At 34.3% G+C, this 24,908-nt stretch overlaps 1 protein-coding gene across 1 annotated transcript; it reads left to right on the forward strand.

Moving 5' to 3' along the window:
* The first annotated feature begins 7,389 nt into the window (after positions 1-7,389).
* On the forward strand, positions 7,390-13,081 carry SULTR3;5 (sulfate transporter 3;5). Its single transcript, XM_018126641.2, has 12 exons — positions 7,390-7,748; positions 7,917-8,124; positions 8,242-8,413; positions 8,556-8,621; positions 9,474-9,587; positions 9,734-9,850; positions 11,045-11,171; positions 11,292-11,578; positions 11,671-11,861; positions 11,978-12,060; positions 12,292-12,368; positions 12,457-13,081. Exons 1-12 carry the CDS (start codon positions 7,445-7,447, stop codon positions 12,637-12,639), a joined length of 1,929 nt encoding a protein of 642 aa, XP_017982130.2. The 5' UTR covers positions 7,390-7,444; the 3' UTR covers positions 12,640-13,081.
* Positions 13,082-24,908: the final 11,827 nt, after the last annotated feature.

Raw genomic sequence — 24,908 nt, forward strand, 5'->3', positions numbered from 1 at the left:
AAATATATATAATAATCATGCTTTAAAACAATATGGAGTTCTACTTTTTGCAATGGGAGACCACCATTGATTAATAACACCATGTTTCTCTGAGGCTTTGAAGCTTCACCTCTTCAGAAAAAAAAAATCCTTAAAATCTAGTTTCATTCTTCTTTTGCAAAGAATGCCATGTGAGCTCCAAGTCATGGAGATGTTGTTCATTGAATTGTACTCTCTCAAGGTATTAATAATTGTTCTTGGTCTAACATATATATATATATATATCTGAAAATGAGGAATTAATTTGATCAAAATTGAACCATAGAGATTAATAGAGTATTTACAACTTATACCGAAAGTTTTTGTATGTCCCACACACACTCCCAGCCCATTATTTGTGTCCGTTTTTGACCCCTGGTGCTTGATTTCGGCACAAGCTTGAGCCCCACTTCATCTCCAATTCGTGGAACAAATTAACTATAGCTTTAGATTTGTAGCTTTGAATCCAACCAAAGGGTATGTCAACAAGGAAATAATTAAAGGGGAGGAGAATTAACACATGGCTTAGTGGGACGAACTGTATATTCTCATAATAATTGGCTTGCTCTTATATGCTGTTTTAGCAGATGAATGTGAAACTTGACAAATCTCCTGAGGCATTTTCACGTTGGTTGGCGATGATATTCGATGAAGATTATGAAATAGCTTTGTTTTGCAGTCAACTGATGGTATTGCTCTCTGAGGCATTTACACGTTATTCGTGATAAACGTTGTTAGAGCAAAGCTGATAACATTGGCCGTTAGTCCCCCAATTAACTCAGCTCTTAGAATTCAAGGATACATGCATTATTTAACATCTCATTATAATGAGCCAGACTTCATAGACATCATTGTCCTTTTCTTATCAGCAAAAAGCAAAAGAAAAAGGAAATCCGTCAACGCTCCAATTGATCAAAAAGAAATGACATAAAGTGAATTCTAAGCACTTAAAATGAGTTATCATGGTGAAGCCTATAGAACTAAATTTTTTATTGCTATTTTAACAGAGTAATAATGGATTTTTGCTATTTATTGTTATTTATCATGGAATGTGACTCAATTATTCACATGTTTTTGGGCTAACTTCATAGCCTACAATGGCGAATCTAGAATTTTGTATGAGAGGATTTTAAAGGATAATTATAAGAGTAATTATATTATATATATATATATATGTAAAATTTTATACATATAATAATAAAAGAAAATTAAAACCTGAGAAGCATCATCTTGACACTGTCGATGATTTGACCTATGTCTATCTCTATATCTATGAAATTTACGGTTCTTCTCATCTTATTTTGATGATTCACTTTGAAATTCAAAATTATCAATGAAAAGTTAAAGTTTGTGCAAAACTACGAGTAAGCAATATTTAGCTATCAACCTTCATTGAAACTGTTTTTTGTCTAAATTTATTGAAATGTTAATACTTAAGATTTTCTTTCATTGCTTTAGGATGTATCCATAAGTTTCATAATCTTTTAATTAGTCTTTCAAGTTCAATCAAAGAATTAGTAATATCCCTCACTTCATGATGGTAACTTTCCAATTTTGTATGTTTCACTTTTATCTGAAGAACATCATGATATAAGACTTTGTAAGCTCTGCCTGCCATCATTTTGGAAAGCTATTGTTTAATGGAATTATAGCTAAATTACTATAGTTGCCCATTGGCGAATCTGCAAACCTGCCAATGGATAGGAACACAGCACCCCTATGGAACTGAACCGCATCCTCGAAAATATCCTTTAGGTTCTATATATTAAATTCTAAAAAGGGTCCTCCTTTTGAGTCCTCCTAACAACCCATTTCCCACACAAAACACAAAAAGGTGAAAATATACAATAAAAATTTCCAACAAAATTGAAGTGGGATATCCACGAATCCTTGATTTATCTATTTGAGTTGTAGTTCTCATTCACAACTCCCAGGCCACAAGTTACACGAAATTTTGACTTTTCCAGGCACTAAAGGTCAAGGTCAGAAAAATCCTATAGCAAAGGCCAAGGTATAAACTAGGAGGTCGTGTTTGGAAACAACTGCAGGATAACATCGGAGTTCAACTCCTCAAGCACTTCCCCATAATAGCAACACCACCTAGAATTTCTTTCTTTCTAGGGATATTCCTAAAGAAATTAACAGCAAGGCATACCGTCCTTCATTAAAGGACTTTTATAAACGTTATACGTTTGAAACTCAATAAATTATTGTGATTACGATTAAAATTATGATTTCATCATAACGAAAGTTTTAATCGTAATTTTGTATCTTGTTTTACACTATTCTACAATCAAACGCAAATTCAAAAACAACATCAAACAGGCTCTAATATCAGAAATTATTCTGGGATCTTCCAAACAAAGCCTTAGATTATGTCTCACTAGTTCCACGGTATCTTTGTAGGGTTCATGTATGAACATCATCACGTAGCTTACGCTATACAAAGTTGGTGGACAAGGTGCCAAAATCTTGATACGTCAGCTATGTATCTATCTTTACTGTCAAAAAACAGGGTAATAATGGAGGCCACGCGTATTTCCACATATTTGAGGTGTTAAGTTGGTTTCGGGGGCACTCGGTGATCCATTTGCTTCTGCATCTTGTAAGGGAAAATTTCTGCAGTGGAAGCAACAGTTTTGTCTCGAGAAAGGTCTGTGTAGAATAGGAGAGAAAAGGAAGTGGGAAATCAAGAATCAGGGAGAGTGGCTTGAATTGAGAAGTCATTTTTAAAATCAAAAGAAAATCTGAGGTGACGTTGGAGTCTAATTTATTCTTGTTCCAGCTAATTAATCCAAGGATTAGTGGAGCAAAACATTCATTAATTTTTGTTTCGTGGATTTAGTTTTAACATGCGTTAGAATCATGATCTACTGATCATTGCCTCTTCCCCTAGAAGAGCATTATTATTTTGTAATCCATCGATGAAAATGGAAAGATTCCGCGGCATCTTATCATTGCACTGGGACTCCATCGTATATATATATATATATATATGCAATTTTTCCTTATAGTAAGCAGCGTCAGAAAATGCAGATTCAAATAATCTTTTGTGGGAGAAGATTGTGGTAAAAAAAAAAAAAAGCTCATGTCTGTTTCAAAGAAAGTGCATTTATTTACAAGAATTTTGATTGATCATTAATGTGTGTGTGTATATATATATATATATATGTAAGTTACATGGCTATCTATAATTCAAACTCAAATGCTTGTTTCAACTGAAGAGCTTAGAATTCAATTAGACAAGAATTTGTAAATCCTGTTAGCTGAGAATTGGTCTGCAGATCTTGTGAAACTTTTGTTGCGGACCTTTTGCGGCTAACTTGTGTTTTGAACTGCTTCATTCTGTTGCTGATCCTGTTGGTGCTTAATTTGTACCCTTTATAGTTTAAGTGGATAATAAGAAAGGATCCAGCATTTATTTATATTTAAATATGAAATTGAATCGGCTCAATCTTGAATATACGTAATCAAGTATTGCATTGATTAAGAGGGGATATGCTAAATATAGCACCATCAAATGACTGGTAATTAAAAGATTCCAAAGTAGCTTATGCCAGGAAGAGCTGGAACCAACACTTACTGTCAAACAAACGAAAAAGCTTTCACCTTAAAGCAACATCAATGTGGGTTTCGGGGTCCACGGAGCTACAACATAGAAGTAATTGTCACTCCATATTTCTTCTGAAAACTGACTCATATAGAAATAATTGATTGGCTGCTATGTCATTTCGTCCAGGGTTCATGTTTCCTGGAAATTTACTCCGGGAACAATCTGTGAAACCTGAAAACCTATAATGGGAGGATGTAACATGCAGGAGAACCCACTCAAATTTTGCTTTCCATTGTTTAATGTATGTTAAAAAAAAAAATTCCATTCCCATTGGGGAGGCACAGGGCAATGATTGATGCTGTTGAAATGATGGTTGAAAAGTTAGTGTGCGAGTAAAAAGAAGCCCACACACACTCACCAAACTACACCAAGAAAAATAAAAAACAGAGAAAGTTTACGTTTCAAACTTGAATAGATTTCTCCCTCCTATTCCAATCCATTAATTGTCCATTGATGTGTTGCACATTATCGCCATTTGAAGCAGGTGAAGCCTTGTGCCATGGATAACTGAGGGAGGCTTCATATAGAAATAATTGACGGCTATGGAAGGAAAAGTAGCAACTTCTAAATTACGTTTATTTTAAGGGCTATGGCTCATAATTCGTGGCGGGAAGTGCAAATCCAATCTAACAAAACGTTTCCAATCTTTCCTTTTCAACTCATATCAGATTCTACCATCAAATTCCATTTCAATTAAATAATTCGACGCGGGGTTCTACGTTAATGTTACAATATCAAGCTGGGGGGATCGATCAGGTCAGGTTTTGTAGTGTCGGGACAGTGTTCATAGAGTCAAACAGGGTCGACTGTCTAATCAAAGGAGACGCGTTGCCTGCTTTGTCGACCCCTTCCTAATGGATGAATGATCATATTCAATCAATGGGCAAAGTTTAATATTTTCTATAAGTTGAGTTTAAACTGGTCCAGAGAAATGCTTTCGATGGGATTTCATACATATCTAGAAAGGGCTGCCCTACTTTGTTTAGAAAATTTTAGTTCAAAAAACCTGTCCATGCTTAAGAATGCATGAAATTACTCTATGGAATGGACTTCGCTTTATTTCTCTTTAATATCGTCTCAATTTGTTTTGCATTAAATCATGAGTAGATTCAGTATTATTATTATTATTAAATATTCTCCCAGCACTTCAATATGTTTGATTTAATTGTCTTCAATTAATTGCCTTCTCTTATTGTCATATAAGTTGTCTTAATCAAAGGAGAAGCAATTTGTACGGTCCTTATCATACCATGTAATTTGTTTTTCTAATTTCTAGCTAGAGTATTTATTTATTTTTCAAACCGCCCCATAACTAACAGTAGAAAGAAAGAATCAATGAACAGGCCTCAATATCTCTCATATACTAATATGGAAAAAAAAAAAAAAAAAACTTTTCCATGAGAGGTGCTGCTTTGGAATTTATTGTGAGGGTAATGGGAAAAATACGTCTGATTGACTTGGAAAGCATTTCAATTTTCAAGCAATTGGACATATTTCTTTTATTTTCTTTATTAAACTGAAAAGGAATTGTGAAATTGTTGTTAAGGAAATGATAAGAAACCTATGTGAGGAAAAGTTTACGCAATCTTTGAAGTTATGTCCAGTCTTATCAATTACACAACCTCCATCTTCCCTCCCCCTCTCGTTGTCTCCCCCAGAAAGCTTCGGATTCTAACTGTCATAATCTTTGTACGCGGACAACTAGCAAAGGCCGCTATCTTTACAGCATGATCTCATCAAAGGTGAGCAAATGAAATCATGGAGCTGGGAGAGACTCCTCATTAAACAAGCAATTTGATGGATGGCAACAAGCCACCAGTACTGATCTTTTGGAAGTTATAAGGACAGTATTATTATCTTCTTTAATCTTGATGAAACCATGCATATAAACATGGGGAGAAGCATTCCGAAATCAAGAATGCTAACTGTTCTTTGTACAGGGGTTTTGTTAACTGTAGGTTTGAAATTAATTCCACACTAAGTGCATGCACGTATAATTGGAAAAAAAATAATAAAAAAAGTCTATTCATGCATGGTAACGGCTACCACTCTCAGTTTTTAATTTTCTTTTATTATTATTATATATGTATAAAACTTTATATATATATATATATATTACATAATATATGTATATCAAAATTACTCTTATAATTACTTTTTACTCACCTTTCATGTAAAATTCTAAATTGTGTATTTTTTTAATAGTAGAATTTATTAATAATAGGGATCACATAAAAATAGTGTTAATCCACATAATATACAACATACAGTGAAAAAGGGCTCACACACAGCTACCATTGCCTTTGTAGGTAGCAAAATTTGATGGAATAAATTGACAAAATATAGAAAATAATGAAAATTATTTACAATAAAGTTATCACTTTGGGAAAATCCTAAATACATCAAGACGATACAGAGGAATGCACTTTTAAGACCACGTAATGGGAGATTAGATTTAAGTAGAACTTGGGCAAACCTTGATCGTTTTAAAAATAATTATACATGACAGAAAAATGTGCAACCTCTTAACTAATTAATTATTTTTATTACTTGACATATAATTTATTATTAATTTTCATTATTAACATTATTGTTAGAGATTTTAATTTGGATGTTCTGGATTCAAATCCCAAAGCATAAGGCTGTGGCTTACACTTCATAAGATTGAAAAGAAAAAAAAACTAATAAAATCATATTCTAACACATTGTTAGAAATTATATGGTCAAAAGAATATACACAAAACTTGATAATAGTATTAATTTTTCAAGAGATGATATGTCACGTTTTGATTTATTAACACTATCTGTCCGAGTATACAAAAAGGGGTCAGAAATGCATGACACATTTGTACACTCTAAGGGCATTACAACAAATTTGACTTAAAATAACACATTTTTAAAATATACTGCTAAAAATATTTTTAATAACAATTTTTTACGTTTTTTAGAACATTTTTGTAAATTTGACTTCACTATATAAATTTTTAAATGCATTATAAATAAAATGTAATTATAAAAATTACATACACTAGTAAAAGTAGCACTTTTTTATATTATTACTAAATGTGAAAAAAGTGAAGTTAAAAATTTAAATAGGTGTACTTTTTAAAATTTTAATATACGAAAAAATATAATATCTAAAAAAATGTGATTAAAACTCAATTTTGTTGTAGTAGAGCTTAAGCAAAAAATTTAGCCCCCAACTAAACACGATCTATATAAAGCGTCTTGGGTGGCATGCAGTTGCCATAACAGTAACTTCGATCCCCATCTCATAGACACAGCTAAAACAGACCTGCCTTTATTTTTTTTTTTTCCTTCTTTTTTGATCCTTTCTATTTCTTTCTTATTTTTATTAGTTTTTGTTTTTACTGTTGTGCCCATTATTTATTCCTGTAACTTTTTGGTAAAATAATAATTGCAAATGTGTGTAAAGCTTGTTAAATCTATATTAGTATTAGTTTTTTTTTTTATAGATAAATTATGTAAGCTTTATCGAAGAATTGCGGATAATTTGTGATACAAGTAAAAATTTACAAAGAAAGTAATTGTACCAAACGCCACCAAATTGTTTAGACAACCAGTAGCATCGTGTCAGCTCTGAAATATTGTTTTTCCTTCAATAACGTTGTTGGAATCACCCGTCAAAAGACTTTATCCAATCTTTGTCAAATTTGCGTTGTTCTCCACTATTTTGGTACTAGGTGACTTCTATATAAATGCCAGTTGCACCTCTCTTTCCCTAACCCCCACTATCTCCGCTCTCTTGATCCTTCCTCTTCTGTCTCAATCTCCTACTCTCTTGCTATAGCTATGACGAATTCCAGCCATCCGGTGAATTTCTCTACCCCGAGAGGGTTTTCGACTACCTTCAAATCTGATTGCAAAGAAACCTTCTTCCCTGACGATCCGTTTCGTAAGTTTAAGGATGGCAAGCCTTTGGTTAGAGCCAAGAAGGCAATCCAATACTTCATCCCATTGTTTGAGTGGTTACCCAAGTACAATCTAAGTTTGCTTAGATATGATTTGCTTGCCGGTATCACCATTACTAGCCTTGCAATCCCTCAAGGAATCAGCTATGCCAAACTCGGTGATCTTCCTCCAATTATCGGCCTCTGTAAGCTCCTTAGTTAATACATATGGAGTATTTCTTTCTTTCTTTTTTTTTTCCAATTTCACTGAAAAAGTTTACCCAATAACTAGGCCAAAAATCTGTTTGGCTTAATGGGATTGTTTTCGTTTCTCTGAAAATGTGGTGGATCAATATATACATTATATGCTGCAGATTCGAGCTTTATACCGCCTTTTGTTTATGCCATTTTCGGGAGTTCGAAGCACCTTGCCGTGGGAACAGTGGCAGCATGCTCATTGCTTATATCTGAAACCATTGGAGCCAAAGTATCACCCAAAGATGATCCCACATTGTATCTTCACTTAGTTTACACAGCCACTTTCTTCACCGGAATTTTCCAGACAGCTTTAGGCTCTTTGAGGTCAGCGATATATATAAATAATTTATGCATCTTTCAATAACCATTCCGAGATTATTCTTTGGGTTTGTATTCATGTTCATATTTATTTCCTTCTTATTTTACACATATTTGTTTCAGGCTGGGAATTTTGGTGGATTTCTTATCACATTCTACAATCACTGGTTTCATGGGAGGGACTGCTATAATAATTTGCCTGCAACAACTGAAGGGCATCTTTGGTTTAAAGCATTTCACAACTCATACTGATGTGGTTTCGGTTCTGCATGCAATTTTCAGCAATAGAAAAGAGGTTTGTTAGGGAAAAGAAAAACAATATAAACTTCTTAACTACTGATCACTCTGTCATGCTATTCATAGAATAATTGCTTAAAATTCTAATCTTGAACTGGCAATTTATAACTGACCCCCAAATTTCTTGTTTCTGCACGCAGTGGAGGTGGCAGAGTGCTGTTGTGGGTATAATCTTCCTTTGTTTCCTCCAATTCACTCGATACCTGGTGAGCTTTCTCTCGTCTTACCCATTGCCTATAGGAAAATAGCAAAAACAAACTTTTAGACTCAATTCCGTTTTACGGTATAAGTTTTGCCTAATTTTTCCTTAAATTTCACTTTGTCTATATGGAAAAAAAAAAAAATACTTTTTTTTAGCACGAGTGAGGTTGTCACCGTTTAGAATCATCTGTGATGTCATACGCATATTTTGCCATAGATACGCCAAAAACAAGTGGATAACATTTATAGCATAGCACCATTAATAGCAAATCATAACTGTCATGACAACCATAATGCCAAACAAAAGTATAGGTGACCATGTTTGACCTTTCCATTGACTATTAAAACGGATTTAACGTGAATTCACTGAGAAAATCAATTCATTCTTTTTTTTAACAAAAAAATCTAGCATACACAGCTAGTTGTCCTTGGACCCAATACGTCTATCAATATTTACTCCATACACAGATATTTGCACTTTCATAATTATCCACATTAAAACCAGTTTATAAATTATAAATAAATCTTAAAAATATGAGGCCTATTGATTTTTATTGATGAAAACAGCAATTCCAGCCTTCATATTTGCCCAAATATTATACACACAAATTTGGGAGTGGGGTTGTGTTGATTGTTTTTTACTTATTATTTTAATTATTTAGTGTTATTTTTTGGTATATTATTTACTAGTATTATCTAGATATATGGTAGAGAAGTAATATATATATATATATATATATATATATATATATATATTTTACTATGTTTTTGGCATGTGCAGAGGCAAAGAAAACCAAAACTATTTTGGGTATATATATATATATATATATATTTTACTATGTTTTTGGCATGTGCAGAGGCAAAGAAAACCAAAACTATTTTGGGTATCAGCTATGGCTCCAATGGTCGTTGTTGTGGTTGGTTGTCTTTTTGCATTTTTTGCCCACGCAGAGAAACATGGAATCCAAATTGTGAGTTCATTTTTAGTTGATTTTTCAATTTTTTTAAATTATTTTCTTTACTCTCTCCTTTTAGGTCACATCCTCTTGATCTTATAACCAATCATTCTTCTGATTTCCAACTATTTATTGTTTTTTTTTTTCATTTTTTGTTTCAGGTTGGTGACTTGAAGAAGGGACTAAATCCTCCCTCGATTCAATATTTGAACTTTGATCGCCGCTATCTTCCAGTAACTGTGCAGGCTGGTCTTGTCACTGGGCTTATTGCTATGGCTGTAAGAATCCCAACCTTTTTTCTTTTATGTTTCTATACCAATTATCTTTGATTTAACTTGTAGACGAGCTCTCAACCTCTCCAACATCAGCACCATATATACTTCTTGAAGTAAAACTCCAAGTAAACATACCGTCGTCTCCTCTCACTACATATTTCCTACTTTCCACCTAAATACTTCCCACCCACAGAATCCACGCGATTCACCTAACCTCCAACAATGTTCCATAGCTCTTCCGCCCGCCTTCTTCCTCATCTTTTTATCCATCTTTATCATATCACTATCAGTGAGAGAGTCGTTCACTATTTCCTCCCTCTTTTCTCCTCTTGCTTTGTCTTCCTCCTTCTCCCCTCTTTTTTTTGATAAACCATGGTTTTTCATTAATAAATGGAGGTTACCTTCAATTTGTAATCCTCCGTATGGAGACAAAATAGCAACTTAGATCAAGTTTCCTGTACAACATCATCCTTACTCTGCCCTTTACAAAAAAGTACCCACCCTGTAACAGTCCCAACAGGAATTTACCTGCTCAAAAGACAAAAATAGACAGCCAAAAAACATTCATAAGACATGCTCTTATACACTCACAGACCTTCACCAAACACCCTGTTCTCACCCAAAAACATAGTCAAGGACAGCACCACTAAAATTCCTGGCAGTGGTACACTCAGAAAATAGGCCAAGACAGTAAGTATTTCAGTAACCTTCTGCTAGGTCCTTCAGGTAGATAAAATATCAGCATCCTCCTTTATCCAAACAGAGTACCTATCACGCTAAACACCCTCTTCATGCCAACATGGTACCAAACTCCTCATACGATCAAAACACCTTATCACCCTTTCGTGGCAACGTCGAAACAACTTCAAGACAGATAAAGCCCCATAAGATAGCAATCTCTTAAACGCAAAACAAAACGACACAGAGACTATTTACCTCATAATTTCCTCCTATATCTTCATTGATTCAGTGCCCAAGAGCAATTTCTCTCCCAATTAATGCTTATCTAACCTATCAGTTCCCTCCAAAATCCCATTCAATCCGGAAACAACTCACATCCTGACTAGAAACTCATCCCAAGAAATTTTACCCACCAACCACAAAAAAATCCTCACCTGGACAACCCAACAGATGCTTAAGTATCACTTCACCGCCATTGCCCCCTAAAATTAATTATCTTCGAATTGAAACTTACAGGAAGGGATAGCAATAGGACGGAGCTTTGCCATAATGAAAAATGAACAAACTGATGGGAACAAGGAAATGATAGCCTTTGGTTTCATGAACATTATTGGATCTTTCACGTCGTGCTACTTGACAACAGGTATATATAATGCTTCAGGTTTTTCTAAAGAAGTTAAAAAGGCCATAATTTAATCTTTTTCTTTAAACAATTTATGAAGTAATATAAGATTCTGATTTTTCTTGACGTTTTGATCTACAGGGCCATTCTCAAAAACAGCTGTGAACTTCAATGCTGGGTGCAGGACAGCAATGTCCAATGTAGTCATGGGATTTTGCATGATGTTAACACTTCTGTTCTTGGCTCCTCTCTTCAGTTATACACCTCTGGTAGCCCTATCTGCTATTATCATGTCTGCAATGTTTGGATTAATCAACTATGAGGAGATGATTCACCTTTTTAAAGTTGACAAATACGATTTTTGCATCTGCATGGCGGCCTTCCTTGGTGTTAGTTTCATAAGCATGGATGTCGGGCTCATGCTTTCTGTAAGGATTTCTTCAAAGCTATCAGAAGAAGAATTGAATGGACAATATTTCTGTTTCTGCTTTCTTAACTGAAATATTATCTGTTATTTTAGGTGGGACTTGCTTTACTAAGAGCACTTTTGTACGTGGCAAGGCCTGCTTCCTGTAAGCTAGGAAAAATTCCAAACTCATATTTGTACCGAGACACAGAGCAATATCCGGGTTCAACAACGATGCAAGGAATCCTTGTTCTTCAACTTGGTTCCCCAATTTATTTTGCAAATTGCTCCTATATAAGAGAAAGGTATATCTTCATGCAAAAACAATGTGATACAAATTAGAATATTCAATTAATTAGTACCAAAAAGAATACGGTCAACCATGGTAATTTCTAATTTGTTTTGGCCAAAATTTGAGCAGGATTCTGAGATATATTCAGGAGGAACAAGGCCTTTCAGATTCTAAAAGTGATGTAATTGAGCATCTTTTACTAGACTTATCAGGTAATGAACATTTTCTTACAAAATCCACCACCAATTATGCCACTTGCCAACTCTGACTAATCTTGTAGTGCCAAATACAATTTAGTATAAACATCCTCTAGCCACTAGAGTTTGATTTTGGTAGAGCCTTTGTTTTATTTCTTTTTAAGAAGAAATAAATATACATATAACAGTAACAACTGTCCATACTCATCAATTTCGACTGAAACATTAGACTATGGCGGTTTGCAGGAGTTTCATCCATTGACATGACAGGGATTGAAACATTTACCGAACTACGTAGAATCTTGGAAGGAAAGCATATCAAGGTAAACTGAAAGATGCTCCCTTTTCATTGAAGGCTGTTGTTTTAAGTAAGAAAGAAACTAAAAATATGTGTTTAAACATCCTGTGCAGTTAGCAATAATAAACCCCAGGATTGAAGTTCTAGAGAAAATGACATTAGCGAAATTCGTAGATGCCATTGGCAAGGAATCTTTCTTCTTGTCTATTGAAGATGCAATCCAAAGCCGTCAATTTTCACTTGGTAGTACTGTGAAAGAAACGGGAGGATCCTCAAACAATGAAGATGCCGCTTAAATATACTGGTTATATGCCTATTAATCATCGATTAGCTCCACAAATCCATGGCAGTTTTCCATGTCCCGAATTCAACAAAAAGGGGGTTATTAATATGAGGATGCAGTTATGTCTTTTTCTGTTTACTTGCGGGGAAAACGACGAAAAAGGTGCCATATTCATTTAACGGAGGTTTATCTCATGAATTTCTCTCATGCTAGTGTGATTGAAGTAGGCCAAGTTGTTGGTATGTAAATGATGAGAAATTCATGTGATAATCCTCTGTTAAATGAATATGATCATTTTTGTATCTCCCTCTTCTTCTTTTTCATGTTATTCGGTCTCTTCAGCTTGTAATTTGATCATATTTTCGAGTTAGAGGATGTAGCTCATGTACATGTACCGTGCTAATAAAGATGAACCAGTTCCTTTCTTTTAATAATAGCAACCTTTTTCCTTTTTACCCAAATTCTCCAACTATGATTGTCAATGTCTTCACCAAGCCCTGCATCTTCTTCTTTCTAAAAGCTTCTCTGCAGTCATTTCTTTGACCAATCTGGAAATTCACCATCTTGACTCATTATAATGAGTTAATTCTTTTTGAAAAAAATAAAGTAAAAGAAGAACGGTTAAAACTGGAAAATATCATTCTTATTCAAAACTTTTATCCTCCACCCGCTGACCCAGTGGCCTATTAACTACTCTTGAAGTGGAAAATGGTATGAAAATCAACCACTTTAATGGAATCTATTCGTCTTTATTAACCTTAATCATTTGAAGTTCAGTTTGGCCTTGATAGCAATAACCTTTTAGTTTTTTTCTTTGAAAAATGAAATGATAGGTTAATGTTGCGGGTTCCTCACTTCTTCTGACAGGCATTATCTGCATTATATATGAAAGAATTTGATTGATACACTTACATGGAATTATCAATTTTGAGCATAAGATCACTATTCGGCCTGGCCCTTGAGATCACCTGGCAGTCTTAGTGTATAAATTAGTGTCTGAAAATGTCGTAGCAATGTGAGAATAAGGAAACGCTATTCATATCAGACGAATGCAAGAAAGGTAACTAAAAGGACATAAATTTAGCAGAAGCAATGTTTGTAGATTGAGAATTTGATTCAGAATGAAACCCACAGCACTATGTGATTGATCTGGCTAACATGTCAAGTTTGATGCATTTTACCAATTTAGACAACATGTGAGGTACTCAGCTGTGGTTTGTCAAAACCTGGATCTTACACATGTATCAGAAAACAGAGGAGATTATTGCATCGGTTAAAGGCACAAAAGCATCATAACATACCCAATGCATAAGGATGATAAATTGTTGCCATTGAATTGTAACTACTTGAGAAGACGAGAATTAAAGATGATACTTTTAACTGAACTAATGCCAACTGTGTGTGGCTTGGAGAAAAAGGTGATCAGAAAATTAGCCATGTGACATGGCTACTAGCTTAGATAATGAAGAGTTATGTTGTAGCTAGAGAAGTTTCTACTTACTACTGAACTAGAAACAGAAAGTAGATTATAATCTATTGGACAATGTCTTATTAATGCTGAATTTTTAATGATTTTTGGCTGCTCTTTCCATTCAATATGATGGATATATGCATGATGTTTCTGGTTGAAATCCTACTTGTGATAGATTTCATAGATGTTTTCATTGAAATTTTATTGCAACTTCCATTCTTGTCAGCTCATTGGTGTTTAAATTCTTTCAGCTGCCATTCAATTGAAAAGGTAAAAGTCTCCATAAAGCTGACTAAATGTTTCTATCTACTTCTTAGCAAATTCTTGAGGTCACGGTGCCTATGTGCCCTTCTTCCTTCTAATTTTATAATTTGTTCTTCACACTGCAATTTGCTTGACACCTAAGTTTGTGTTTGTAAACTGGTCAGCAAACTTTTTGCATATAAACAGTAAGCAGTTGCCAGAGCCAATAACAAGTTTCTAGCAAAGTTTTTGACTTAAATACAGAGCTTTTAAGATTTTGTTGTCCATCCAACACTTCCATATGTATTTTCACACAATCTGATAACGTATTCAACTGCTCATTTAGTCAAGTTTTAGGACTACAATAAGATTGGACTCGGAATCTTTAGGGGCATTCTCACTTTATGCTGCAAAGTAACATTTAGTCTTTAAGTAAAACAACACCTTTGCAATTGCCTTTCTTGATCTTACAGTAATAGTGCAACTGCAAATGGTCCTCAGAGACCTGTTAACTTTTAACAAGGAAGGCACTGTGCTTTTATGCGTGATTTTACAAGATATTCTTTTTGCAGATATGGAATCATGATTTTCCTGACCCAAATTTTACATTAGAGACCATCTTGAAATGAATGAAATGTGTTGGTTTCTTAGATGATGTTCATAAACCATACAATAACTGGTTAAAGTAAATACCCGGACAGTATGGAAAACTTCTTAGTATCATAGGGCTCGCATATTAGCGTCCTATATGTTCAAGTATACAGTTGTGGAACAACAAATTTATGGGTTCTGTTCAGAGTTCAGAAACCTGAATAACATACCCATGCACAATGTATCGACAGCATGCTTCCATCCTGTATTTCCCATTATACTTGCTTGTTATAGAGATGCAATGGTTCAGCTATGAAATGCAGCAACTTACAGGTAAATTCAGATGCTACTGTAAAAGTTATCTGTGAATTAGAATGTTTCTGATGCTTTCAATTATGGCAATTGTTAATGCTAAGACTATTCATTTAACTTCAACTGCTATAATTCTGTAATACAAAATTTGGTCAAAGTTCATAGCAAATTCCTATTGCTAGAGAAACTCCTTGCTGCTTTTTCTCCCTCCAACTCAACTCCATGTAACATCATAGCCTATTATTGTTAATTAGCCATTTATGTAAAACTTGTAACTCTTGAAAGCATAAACAAATCAATGTAGTTAAAACCCCTATTGCTGTTAAATGCCCCTACGTATTATGATCAAGTTCTCAATAGCCAAAAAAGTGACACAAAGAACATGCAGGGAGCTGCACTTTAGGTAACATTCTGAAAGGCTAGAATTTGTATCATTTGCTAAGGTTTATTGAAGGCACCAAATATCAGCAGCCACTTAGCTCCCCTATTGCCATGTGAACTTTTATGAATGAATAGGCCATTAGACTAGCTTCCTTAGATTCCTGCCATAGAAGCTAAGCTGCACAAATTTGATTCATTATGCTCTAGAGTGGTTACAAGGGTGGCTAGTTGTTCAGAGGTCTGTAACTTTAGCAGACAGCATCCGACCTTCACTGCTGTCAGTTATCTATGTTTAGCAGAGTTTCTTTTGCAGATACACTGCTCAAGGCCAATAACGGGGTTCTTTATTATTTTGTCTTAGGTGATTAAGTTAGGTGAGAAAAATAATTAGGAAGTGTTAATTGCGACCAGCTTTTTTTTAGTTTTCTGATGCAAATAGAAGTCCTCTTCATGTTGTTTGCTTGAGAAATTGTCTCATGCATGGTTACCTTAAATATGATTATCACACGTGTTTGAGGTGTAGGTCAGGTTGCCATCGCTTTTGTTTGTCTTGCCTGCATCAGAAATACAAGCGATGCCTCCTCCCCCATGCTCTTGATTAGAATTTTACTTGCAATACAAGCATACTAAGTATAAAGCTCATCCATGTTCTTGATTGGAGTTTTGCTACAATATGAAGTTGGATTAGCAAGCTTGTTTTTCTTCTTTTATACTTATTCCTCATATTGAATTTGGTGTCGAGTTGAACAACTTAAACTACACCCTGTCACCCTCCCACTTCCAAATACGCATTGTATAAAGATTATAATTTTAGCATACTGTGGCCTGTGGGGGCAAATGATGTCAATATTGTTGATTCTTGTTGCTTGTTCTGTTTTTCCTTAACTTGTTAGGCTGAGATGGCAGTGACTTGTGCCACATCACTAACTGTCATCCAGACAGCATATTCCAGCTGCCATGCACTAATTTTCAGGTGCACTGAGAAAATTTATTCTGAACCTTCTAAATAATTAATTCTGAAGTCCATAGTTTAGCTGTTCACTTACATCATATGATACTTCCATTCCACTTGCATCTTATTTGCAGCCAGAGTCTGCAAATTTGAACAGAGGCGTGCATTTTCAAAAACAAAAAACTAGAAAGAAGATCGAGTTCCGTGTGACAGCTTTCTCTGTCACAAAATCAGATCATTTCTTAGAAAATTCTAATTAAGTTCCAACGGCTAAATCTATTCATGGAGTTGCATTCGTGAGTTACTGATGTTTTCACATGTTCAATCATGCAAAAGATATCAAGAAATCGATATGTCACATATCCCATCATCTATTTATATTTTGGTTGGTAGATGGTTGAACTTGTGATTCATAGCAGTCTACAGCTTTTTTGATAGTTGGGGTGGTTCTCCTAGGTGGAGCCATGCGGTGACTGAACCCTGATCAACGGCCAAGAGACATAAAGCTGACTCACATTGTAGAAGTAAATAGTAAAGCGGGTTCCATGCTTGAACCAAAAATGTTTACTCGTACCGTACGAGAGCCCCGCCCCTCCCAGGCGGGACCAACATCAGCTAATAATCTTGTAGCATTCCACTTCCATCTCAAAAATTGACCTCACAGAATTTTCTGTTGCTTTTATTTCCTTTGTTGGCTGACCTGTATCCCTTCTGTATCCATGTACACCCCAAAAAAAAAAAGAGCTCCTCTTTTATTGTTCCTTACAAGTCTAGTTATTCCTGTGATGCTTCACACTTTTACAGATGCAAAGGAACTTCCTAAAGCAAAAAGAAGATAAAGCAGAAAATGTTGAGCATCCTGTTCAGATCCTCTGGTAGATTTGGATCAAGTCCTTTCCTTTCGTGTTAATTTATTTTTTCCACTTATGAATATGTTATCAGGTTACGGAAGGTCGAAGCTGATTTCATCTGTAATGTTGTTTGTGTAACTAAATGATATTGGTTTGTTTTTTCCAACATCTTTCTTCACATGTATAATAATATTCTTAGAATAGTTGTGATAACTAAGAACATGTTCATTCCCTTCTATTTGAGTTTCTCTCTAATATTAAACCTTTTAATTAAGGACTCAGGTATACAAAAAAAAAATGTCCCAATCATGGCTAATCATTTGATATTCTCTCTGTTAAGCATTAGTTGCAGCAAGAATCAAACAATCATAAACATGTTCACCGAAAAGAGTAAAAAAGAAAAAGAAAGTTTTCAGTCACAAGAATTCTTTGATCCTTTTTTCCAACTTCTTTCTGTTTGCTTTTCCTTTTCTTTTCTATAGTTAGATAAGTCGGGTAGGAGAAACCCAAGCTGGCATTTTCAATTTAAGTTTTCTTTTGTTTTGTGGTTGGTTGCGAGGTTCCCCAAATGCTGGCTTAAAGCGAATCTAACTTTTGCCATGTTAGGTTGAATGTTACAGGCTTTTTGTTCTCACATGCCGACAGGTTTTCATAGATAAAATTGGGAAAACAAAGGGATTGAGCTTCTGCCAAACCTCCTTTGTAACTGCTTACCTCTGAAATCCACTCACATGACATCTGCTTCTTCAAATGGTCAAAACATATTAGCTTCACAAGTAGCAACAAGAGACCGGTGGTCTCTTCATGTGCAAGTCTTGTAATGTGATACTGATACTTGCCATACAACAAAAATTTTCGAGTTCCACTCAATTATAGAAATTCAAGATTCCATGTACAGTTTGAGCTTGTTTGGAATTTAAACAAGATTTAGTTTTTTCGTTAAGTAAACAAAGAATACTACAACTCAAACTAACATTTAAGGACATGAAGACTCGTCGATAATGGACTGGTCCAGTGAAAACAACAGCTCTTGCTGTTGTACCCTAAACACAGTTAGATCTTTTTCTGAGATATTAAGAGATTTGAGCCCATTATCTCCCTACCATCCGAACAGGTTTTCTGGTGATATTAGATTCATGGGCATACATTGCCCAGGGACAACTGATATTTGGACGTAGGGACTAGACTTGGTGGTTCATGGTATTAAAATCAACGCATCGACTGTTGATATTATCGATTTAGACGCAAAATTGATGGGTCGTTGCAGTCTTAGAAAATCATCAAGGTTTTGGGACTGAAAAAGCAAACAAGATTTGAGACATGTTAATCTTTTGGAGTTATTATGGGGGGAAGTTCTTGTCTCACAATGATGAGCTCAAGACTTGGGAGAAGATCGAAAACATGACAGGTCCAGAGAGTTTAATCCCTAGCCCTCTTTTCTTCCATATCTTCTTAAATTATTTCTTCTTTTTGCATAACATTTAAGCCTGTGGCCCTTGCGGTATGCGTTTTTGAGCTGCTACTCCAAGCGCCAATTACAATTGAATCGGATTCTTTTCTGCTACTACTGGCAATGAAATGGGCATCCACCCTTATGCCTTTGGGGGCAATTCAATATTTTGTTTGTGGCTTGGACTAGTTTCAAATGTCCAAATCAAAGTTGCCTACCAGCCTAGCTACAATCTTTCTCCCTTTTTTTTTTTTTGTTTTTTCATGTTCTTCTTTTCTGTTGGGTGATCACATGGCTTTGATACTGATTTGGACGCAATAAACTTTGACGTTTACTAGGAACAGCCAATAAATAAATAAAGTTTAGATTTTGAGAGTCCGTTTGTTTTTTTTTTTTTTTTTATTTCAGCTCTTTACGTCAAGGGGGAGCATCTTATCTCCAATGGTACCCAGTTTTTATTGATAAGGTGAGGAACCACCACATGGCATTCGAAGGACAAAGTTGTCACTCAGGGACCACTTTGAAGGGCCTTGTCTCATCTTATGATTGGGTAATCAATTGTTTAAGTTTTAATTTTTCAAATAACAACCTCAATTCCTATGATTAATTATCATAATCTTAATAACAACCATTCTGATTGTTTAGAAAAAGGATATAATTGGAATTTAAATTTTCTTTTTTCTAATGAAAAATTGCTAGTTTTAGTCAAGTTGTAAACTGCTCAAGATATCGGTCAAAATCGTCCTATAAATAAATCCAAAGGAAAAACTCATACCGCACATGGAAAATGAATAAAGTAATTAAAGAACTATTTCTTTTTATTGCAAAAACAAAAATCCTTATAAATAATTGGGAAGGAAAAAAAATACTAGTAAATGAAAGGAGAAAGGTGAAGATTTTTATGGAAAATTTGAATACAACTTCAACTGTATGTTCATGGGGGCATTGATCATACAAGCACTCACTGCCCACTACCATTCCTCCCCCAATTGGCATTTTTAGGGTAAGTTAAAGCTTCTTGGTCCACGTGGGTCGAGATACCCCACCCATTAAAGGGAATGTATTTTGCATTGTCTTTTTTTTTTTTAACTATATACAAAAAAAAAAACTAATTTCCTGCCGACGAAATGTAAACAACAAAACTTTGCATGAGTCCTTAATTAAAGGAAATTTGTGTCCGTAATTTGCGCAGCTTATTCTTAACCTTAATCTTTAAGGCCACCCCCCTTATAATTTTTATTTTCTCTTCTTTCTGTATATATATACATTGACTTTAGACCACTGTTGGCGGTTTCTTTATTTACTATTGTTTTGAAATTCTTTTGCCTCGTCTTAATTACACCTTTTGCGTGCATTAGTCCATTTGCCAAGTCAAGTCTTGCTTTTTGACCTAATTTTACGGAGATCATGTTGTAAATGTATGTTCATTGCATGCCTTGAATTCTGGCATACGTTTTTTTTATCCACCTCGTAAGATATTTGTTTGGAAAATGCAGGATTTGCACGTTAAACATGCTTGTTTTCCCGGAAAAATGAGAAGAAAAGAGACGGTAAAAGAATGGTCAACCCCCCACTTGGGCTTTAGAAAAGTTGAATTTTAACGTTCACCTTCACTGTTAGTATTCCCCTTGCGACTTTATGTTATCTAGATGAATTTATCTCTACATTTCAAATCAATTTTTATTTTCATTAAATTATTATTTCACATAGTGATAAGGAAATTTAAAATTCTTATAAATGAATTTATATACCTATTACATGTGACATTCAATTAAAAATATTAAATTTTTAATTTATGATTGGCAATTAATAAATACGAGATAAATTTAGCACGAAACTTACATAATTATTAAAAAAGTGTAGGTTCAATTCAATTCGTATTTTGCTAAGCATTTAAAAGAAAAAGACAAATAAGAATAAATCATCTACTTCACTTATTTCAATCATTAATTTCGAAATATATGATACGAACCAAATCAATTTGTACTAATCTAATTCTTGCAAAAAAACAGCCCACATGCACAACTCTATTAATCACTATACTTTGTCTGCAATTTGGTCAATCAACTAAAGGACATATATCTCTTGTTCCACACAAGAATATTGCTATTGCTAACGGAAAGAAGAAAATAATTTGGGGGCGTGAGAAGCATCGAGAAAGATACAAAACTAGAAAACTTTTCTTTTGTAGTTTAGCTGGCGGGGGAGTGATTAGGGTTAATCCCATTGTGCTTAACTACAAATTGCATTAATCGCCCTTTCGACCTAAACCCTTGTTAAGAGCATGTGGCATTGAAGGTATGAACTTTCTTCGGGTCCCACGAAACCTGAGGCCAGGAATCGGTCGTTTTGCCACCTGGGACCTGCAGGAATATTCTGTGACGAAATGGGGGCATCTTTCAGATGACACGTGTCGTCTTGAGAGGTATAGCTGGCATTTGTCAGGCTCTAATGGGTTCGCTTTCTTACGTGTCATTACGAGTCCCACGCTGTCTTCGGTGACCTGTACCAGCCGTTTAAACTCACGCCTAAAGTGGCTTGAAAATGCCATTTAGTACGCTCCTAAGTTGGCTTGATAATGATATTTTTGGAAGAAAGTATTGTATTTTTCCTTCTTCTCTTCCTACTTTTCGAATGAAAGAGAATACTGTCGAGAGATAATGATCCGAGGACTTTTGTTTAAGTTTTATAGTTATCCCGAACGATTTGACCTTTTTTTTTCGGTGATTATTTAATAATATTTGAATATATAAATATGACTCAATATAAACATACGGTAAATGTAATGAAAATATATTCCTTTTCATTTCAAATTGAATAATTTTTTTAAATAATATAACATTTTAAAACTTTAGATGAATAGTTTGTAGCTAATTATTTACAGCTGATTTAAATTCATCCTAAATTGACGAGAATCGCTCGTTTTTGTTTTATTTTTTATATATTTAGCATATGATATTGTAAGCGCACTCAAAGAAATTACTGTACCAACCATACGATGCAAAACAATTAAAAATTTCAATAACCACATAAATATTATTAACTTGAAATGACATTATGACTTTAAGATCATGTCTTTGCTTTCTTACTTCTTACTGTTGAGAAGTACAAGGCCCCTTCTTTCCTATCTACCAAATGGCCTTGAGAATGTTTTTCCACTTCGGCCGAAAGACCACAAATGTTTCACACTGGCCCCAAAAGTGAGAAAAAACCAAATAAAATAAATAGGGATAAAGAGGACATTTGAAAAATATCTTCAATTGTATTTGTGGTGAGCTGAGAGTGTTAAAATTTAGTAAAAGATATATCCGGTCAGTCCGGGGGTTACACGTGTTACTCAATGTTGCCATGCTTTGGGCATCACATTTTAGATAGTTGGCCATGTACTTATTTTTTTATTTTAAAAATATAATAATTGTACCATTTGCAACGACAGGTGGTGGTTTGTGGATCTGACGGCTTACCTTCACAATTAACAAAAGTCAAACATCCAAATCATTCAGTCTTCATCATTCTATAATTGTATTATTTTTTGTAATTTAAAAAAAAATCGAGTCTTATTCTTTAAATAAAAAAATTATATATCAATCAATTAATTAAATAGTTAAATATTAAATATATTATTTTTTTAATCCAATGCATTCCATAGTAAAGATTTTCTTCAAATAGCGTAACTGCATGTCGGGAAAAAAAATTGCACACGAGTTTCCCCCTCCCGTCCTAATCATCCATCACGATTCATGTTGCCATCAAATAAATTCGTATAAATTTTCATCTCTGTGTGCAAATATTTAAAAGATTCATTTTTTTATAAGAAAAATGATTGTCAATCTCTTATGAGACACGAAACATAGATTGAAACTTCTAAACTTTTAGTGACCTCATTAAACATATCGATAAGTCCAAATTTTTACTCCAACATGAAAACTCAATCGAATGCTTACATGATAGAGATAATGAAAATAATTCAAACTCAATATCGATTTGATGATCAAATAAATAATGTATTATAAAAAATCAAACAAAATAAAAATTGTTTTGGGAACTCACTTTCCATATGCATTAAAAATATAAAAAAAAATTTATCTTTTTTATAATAACAAAAAAATCCCACAACAAGTATCAAATTAAGTTTTTTAAGGTAATTTGATATCTACAAGCAACCCTAACACAATGAAAAGAAAAAGGAAAGATAACTCAATTTGCTGTCATTATTATTGTGAACGACAGTATAAGTACTTGAAATTTTCTGTGGACGATTAAGCGTGTACGTTAAACATAAAGGATTGGAATTTGGTCAAATGACTCACTCAACAATCTCAAAAGTGGAAACCCATATGTAGCAGTAGTGGTAAATTGTTTTCTTTTTTTTCTCATTCCCACTGTAATCATTTTACAAGCAACCGCGGCGGTCTTAGATAATTAAAAGAAAAGTCTGAAATATAGAGTTTGGACAGGGAATTTCATCCGTTACCTGTTATATCAGAAACCCAACAAGACACGGCGCATCAGTAGCAGCAAATGCCAAATTGGAGATTGCCGTTGGTGTGAGGTAAGCGAAAACGCGTCCAATAAAGTAAGAAGGGGTTAGTGTTGTTGTTCTGGCAAGGGCTTTTCGGTCAATGAAATAAACAAAACAAAGAAAAGGAGCAAAAGCTAGGCTAGCCTCCATTAGAGATGGTGAGGTCGCGGACGCGGACTCGGTGCAACTCCACAAGGAAGGGCGGGCCCACCGCTTCTCTTTTTCGAGGCCGCGCCGACGGTCCAGCCGTGCAAGACGTGACACGTGGGTCCCGGCAAAGGGCCAAACACTCGTTTGATTGATGTCGTTTTCTTTTGTATTGAGACACTTGATGTGGGTTGGGACCCACTCTTTTTTTTTTTTTGGGTTCTCAAATCCAAAGGGTGGTTTTGTAATGTTAATGTTGATGGGTGGTGTTGATAAAATTGATGATGATCGTGTCTTCTTAATGAATGATCATCAACATCAAGCCTGATGTGGACGAGTAACATGCATGGATCTTTCGATCCGAGTTCAAACCAAATCTTAAAACTTTTGCCAAGTGGTGTTTCGTCTCGTAATAAATGCTAGTATGAATGTAACGCATGTCTTAAATTCTTTGCGTACCCCTGATGCACGGCTTACCTGCTTCATTGTTCATTGTCTAAATTGCCCTTCTCCCCCTCAATTGGTTTTTACTAAAGAATCCCATTAATCTTACAAATAATTAGCATTTAAAATTAGATCATTTACAGTTAAATAAACAATAATCCTTTAAAATTTTTAATTCTCTTGTTTTGACGAATTAAATTTGAATATTTAAAAAAAAAATTATGCTATAAGAGAGAATTATTTTCTTTTTCCTAATGTATACTTTTTTTAAAATTTTGTTTGTCTCCTAGGATCCATTAACAAGATATAAATGAAAGTTGAGAGTTGTATTTATTAATTTTTATTGTGATTCAAATTATTATACAGCCCACCCGTGGCATTGAAGTTATAACACGAAATGGATTCTTTTGGAATGCATGGATGTCTCTCATAATTTGATGGAAGAAAATTGATCATATGCAACCGAATAATCGGTTGTGGTTGGAACCGGTTGCATGTTATACTAGTTCAGGTGCAAGCATTCAAATTGTAGGAATTGAAAATGTCAATAGCCTCTTATTTGTTATTTTGGGTAAGCTATAATTGAGACTAGGATTCAAGCAAAGGGTGGATTTGTATTTTTGTATTACGATTCTTTCTGCATTTTCACGTATTCATGTGAAATGCATCTACAATTTTAATTATCACCAATAAATTAAGTAATTAATTTTGATTTTTGATTTTTAATTTATTATGTATATGTATATACATATACGTACGTTACAAATGTCTCTAAATTAATCATGAACTTAGTGACTTAATGAATTTCTTGACATCACTAGAATTTTTATATGTATTTTTTGAATTATGTCAATATAGTTATATTGTCTTACCAATGTCCGTCCGCGGTTGGATAGACGCATTGCTATTGAAAGTTAA

This window comes from Theobroma cacao, chromosome 9 (genome assembly GCF_053813885.1).
Source record: "Theobroma cacao isolate CCN51 chromosome 9, ASM5381388v1, whole genome shotgun sequence".
Lineage (NCBI taxonomy): Eukaryota > Viridiplantae > Streptophyta > Magnoliopsida > Malvales > Malvaceae > Theobroma > Theobroma cacao.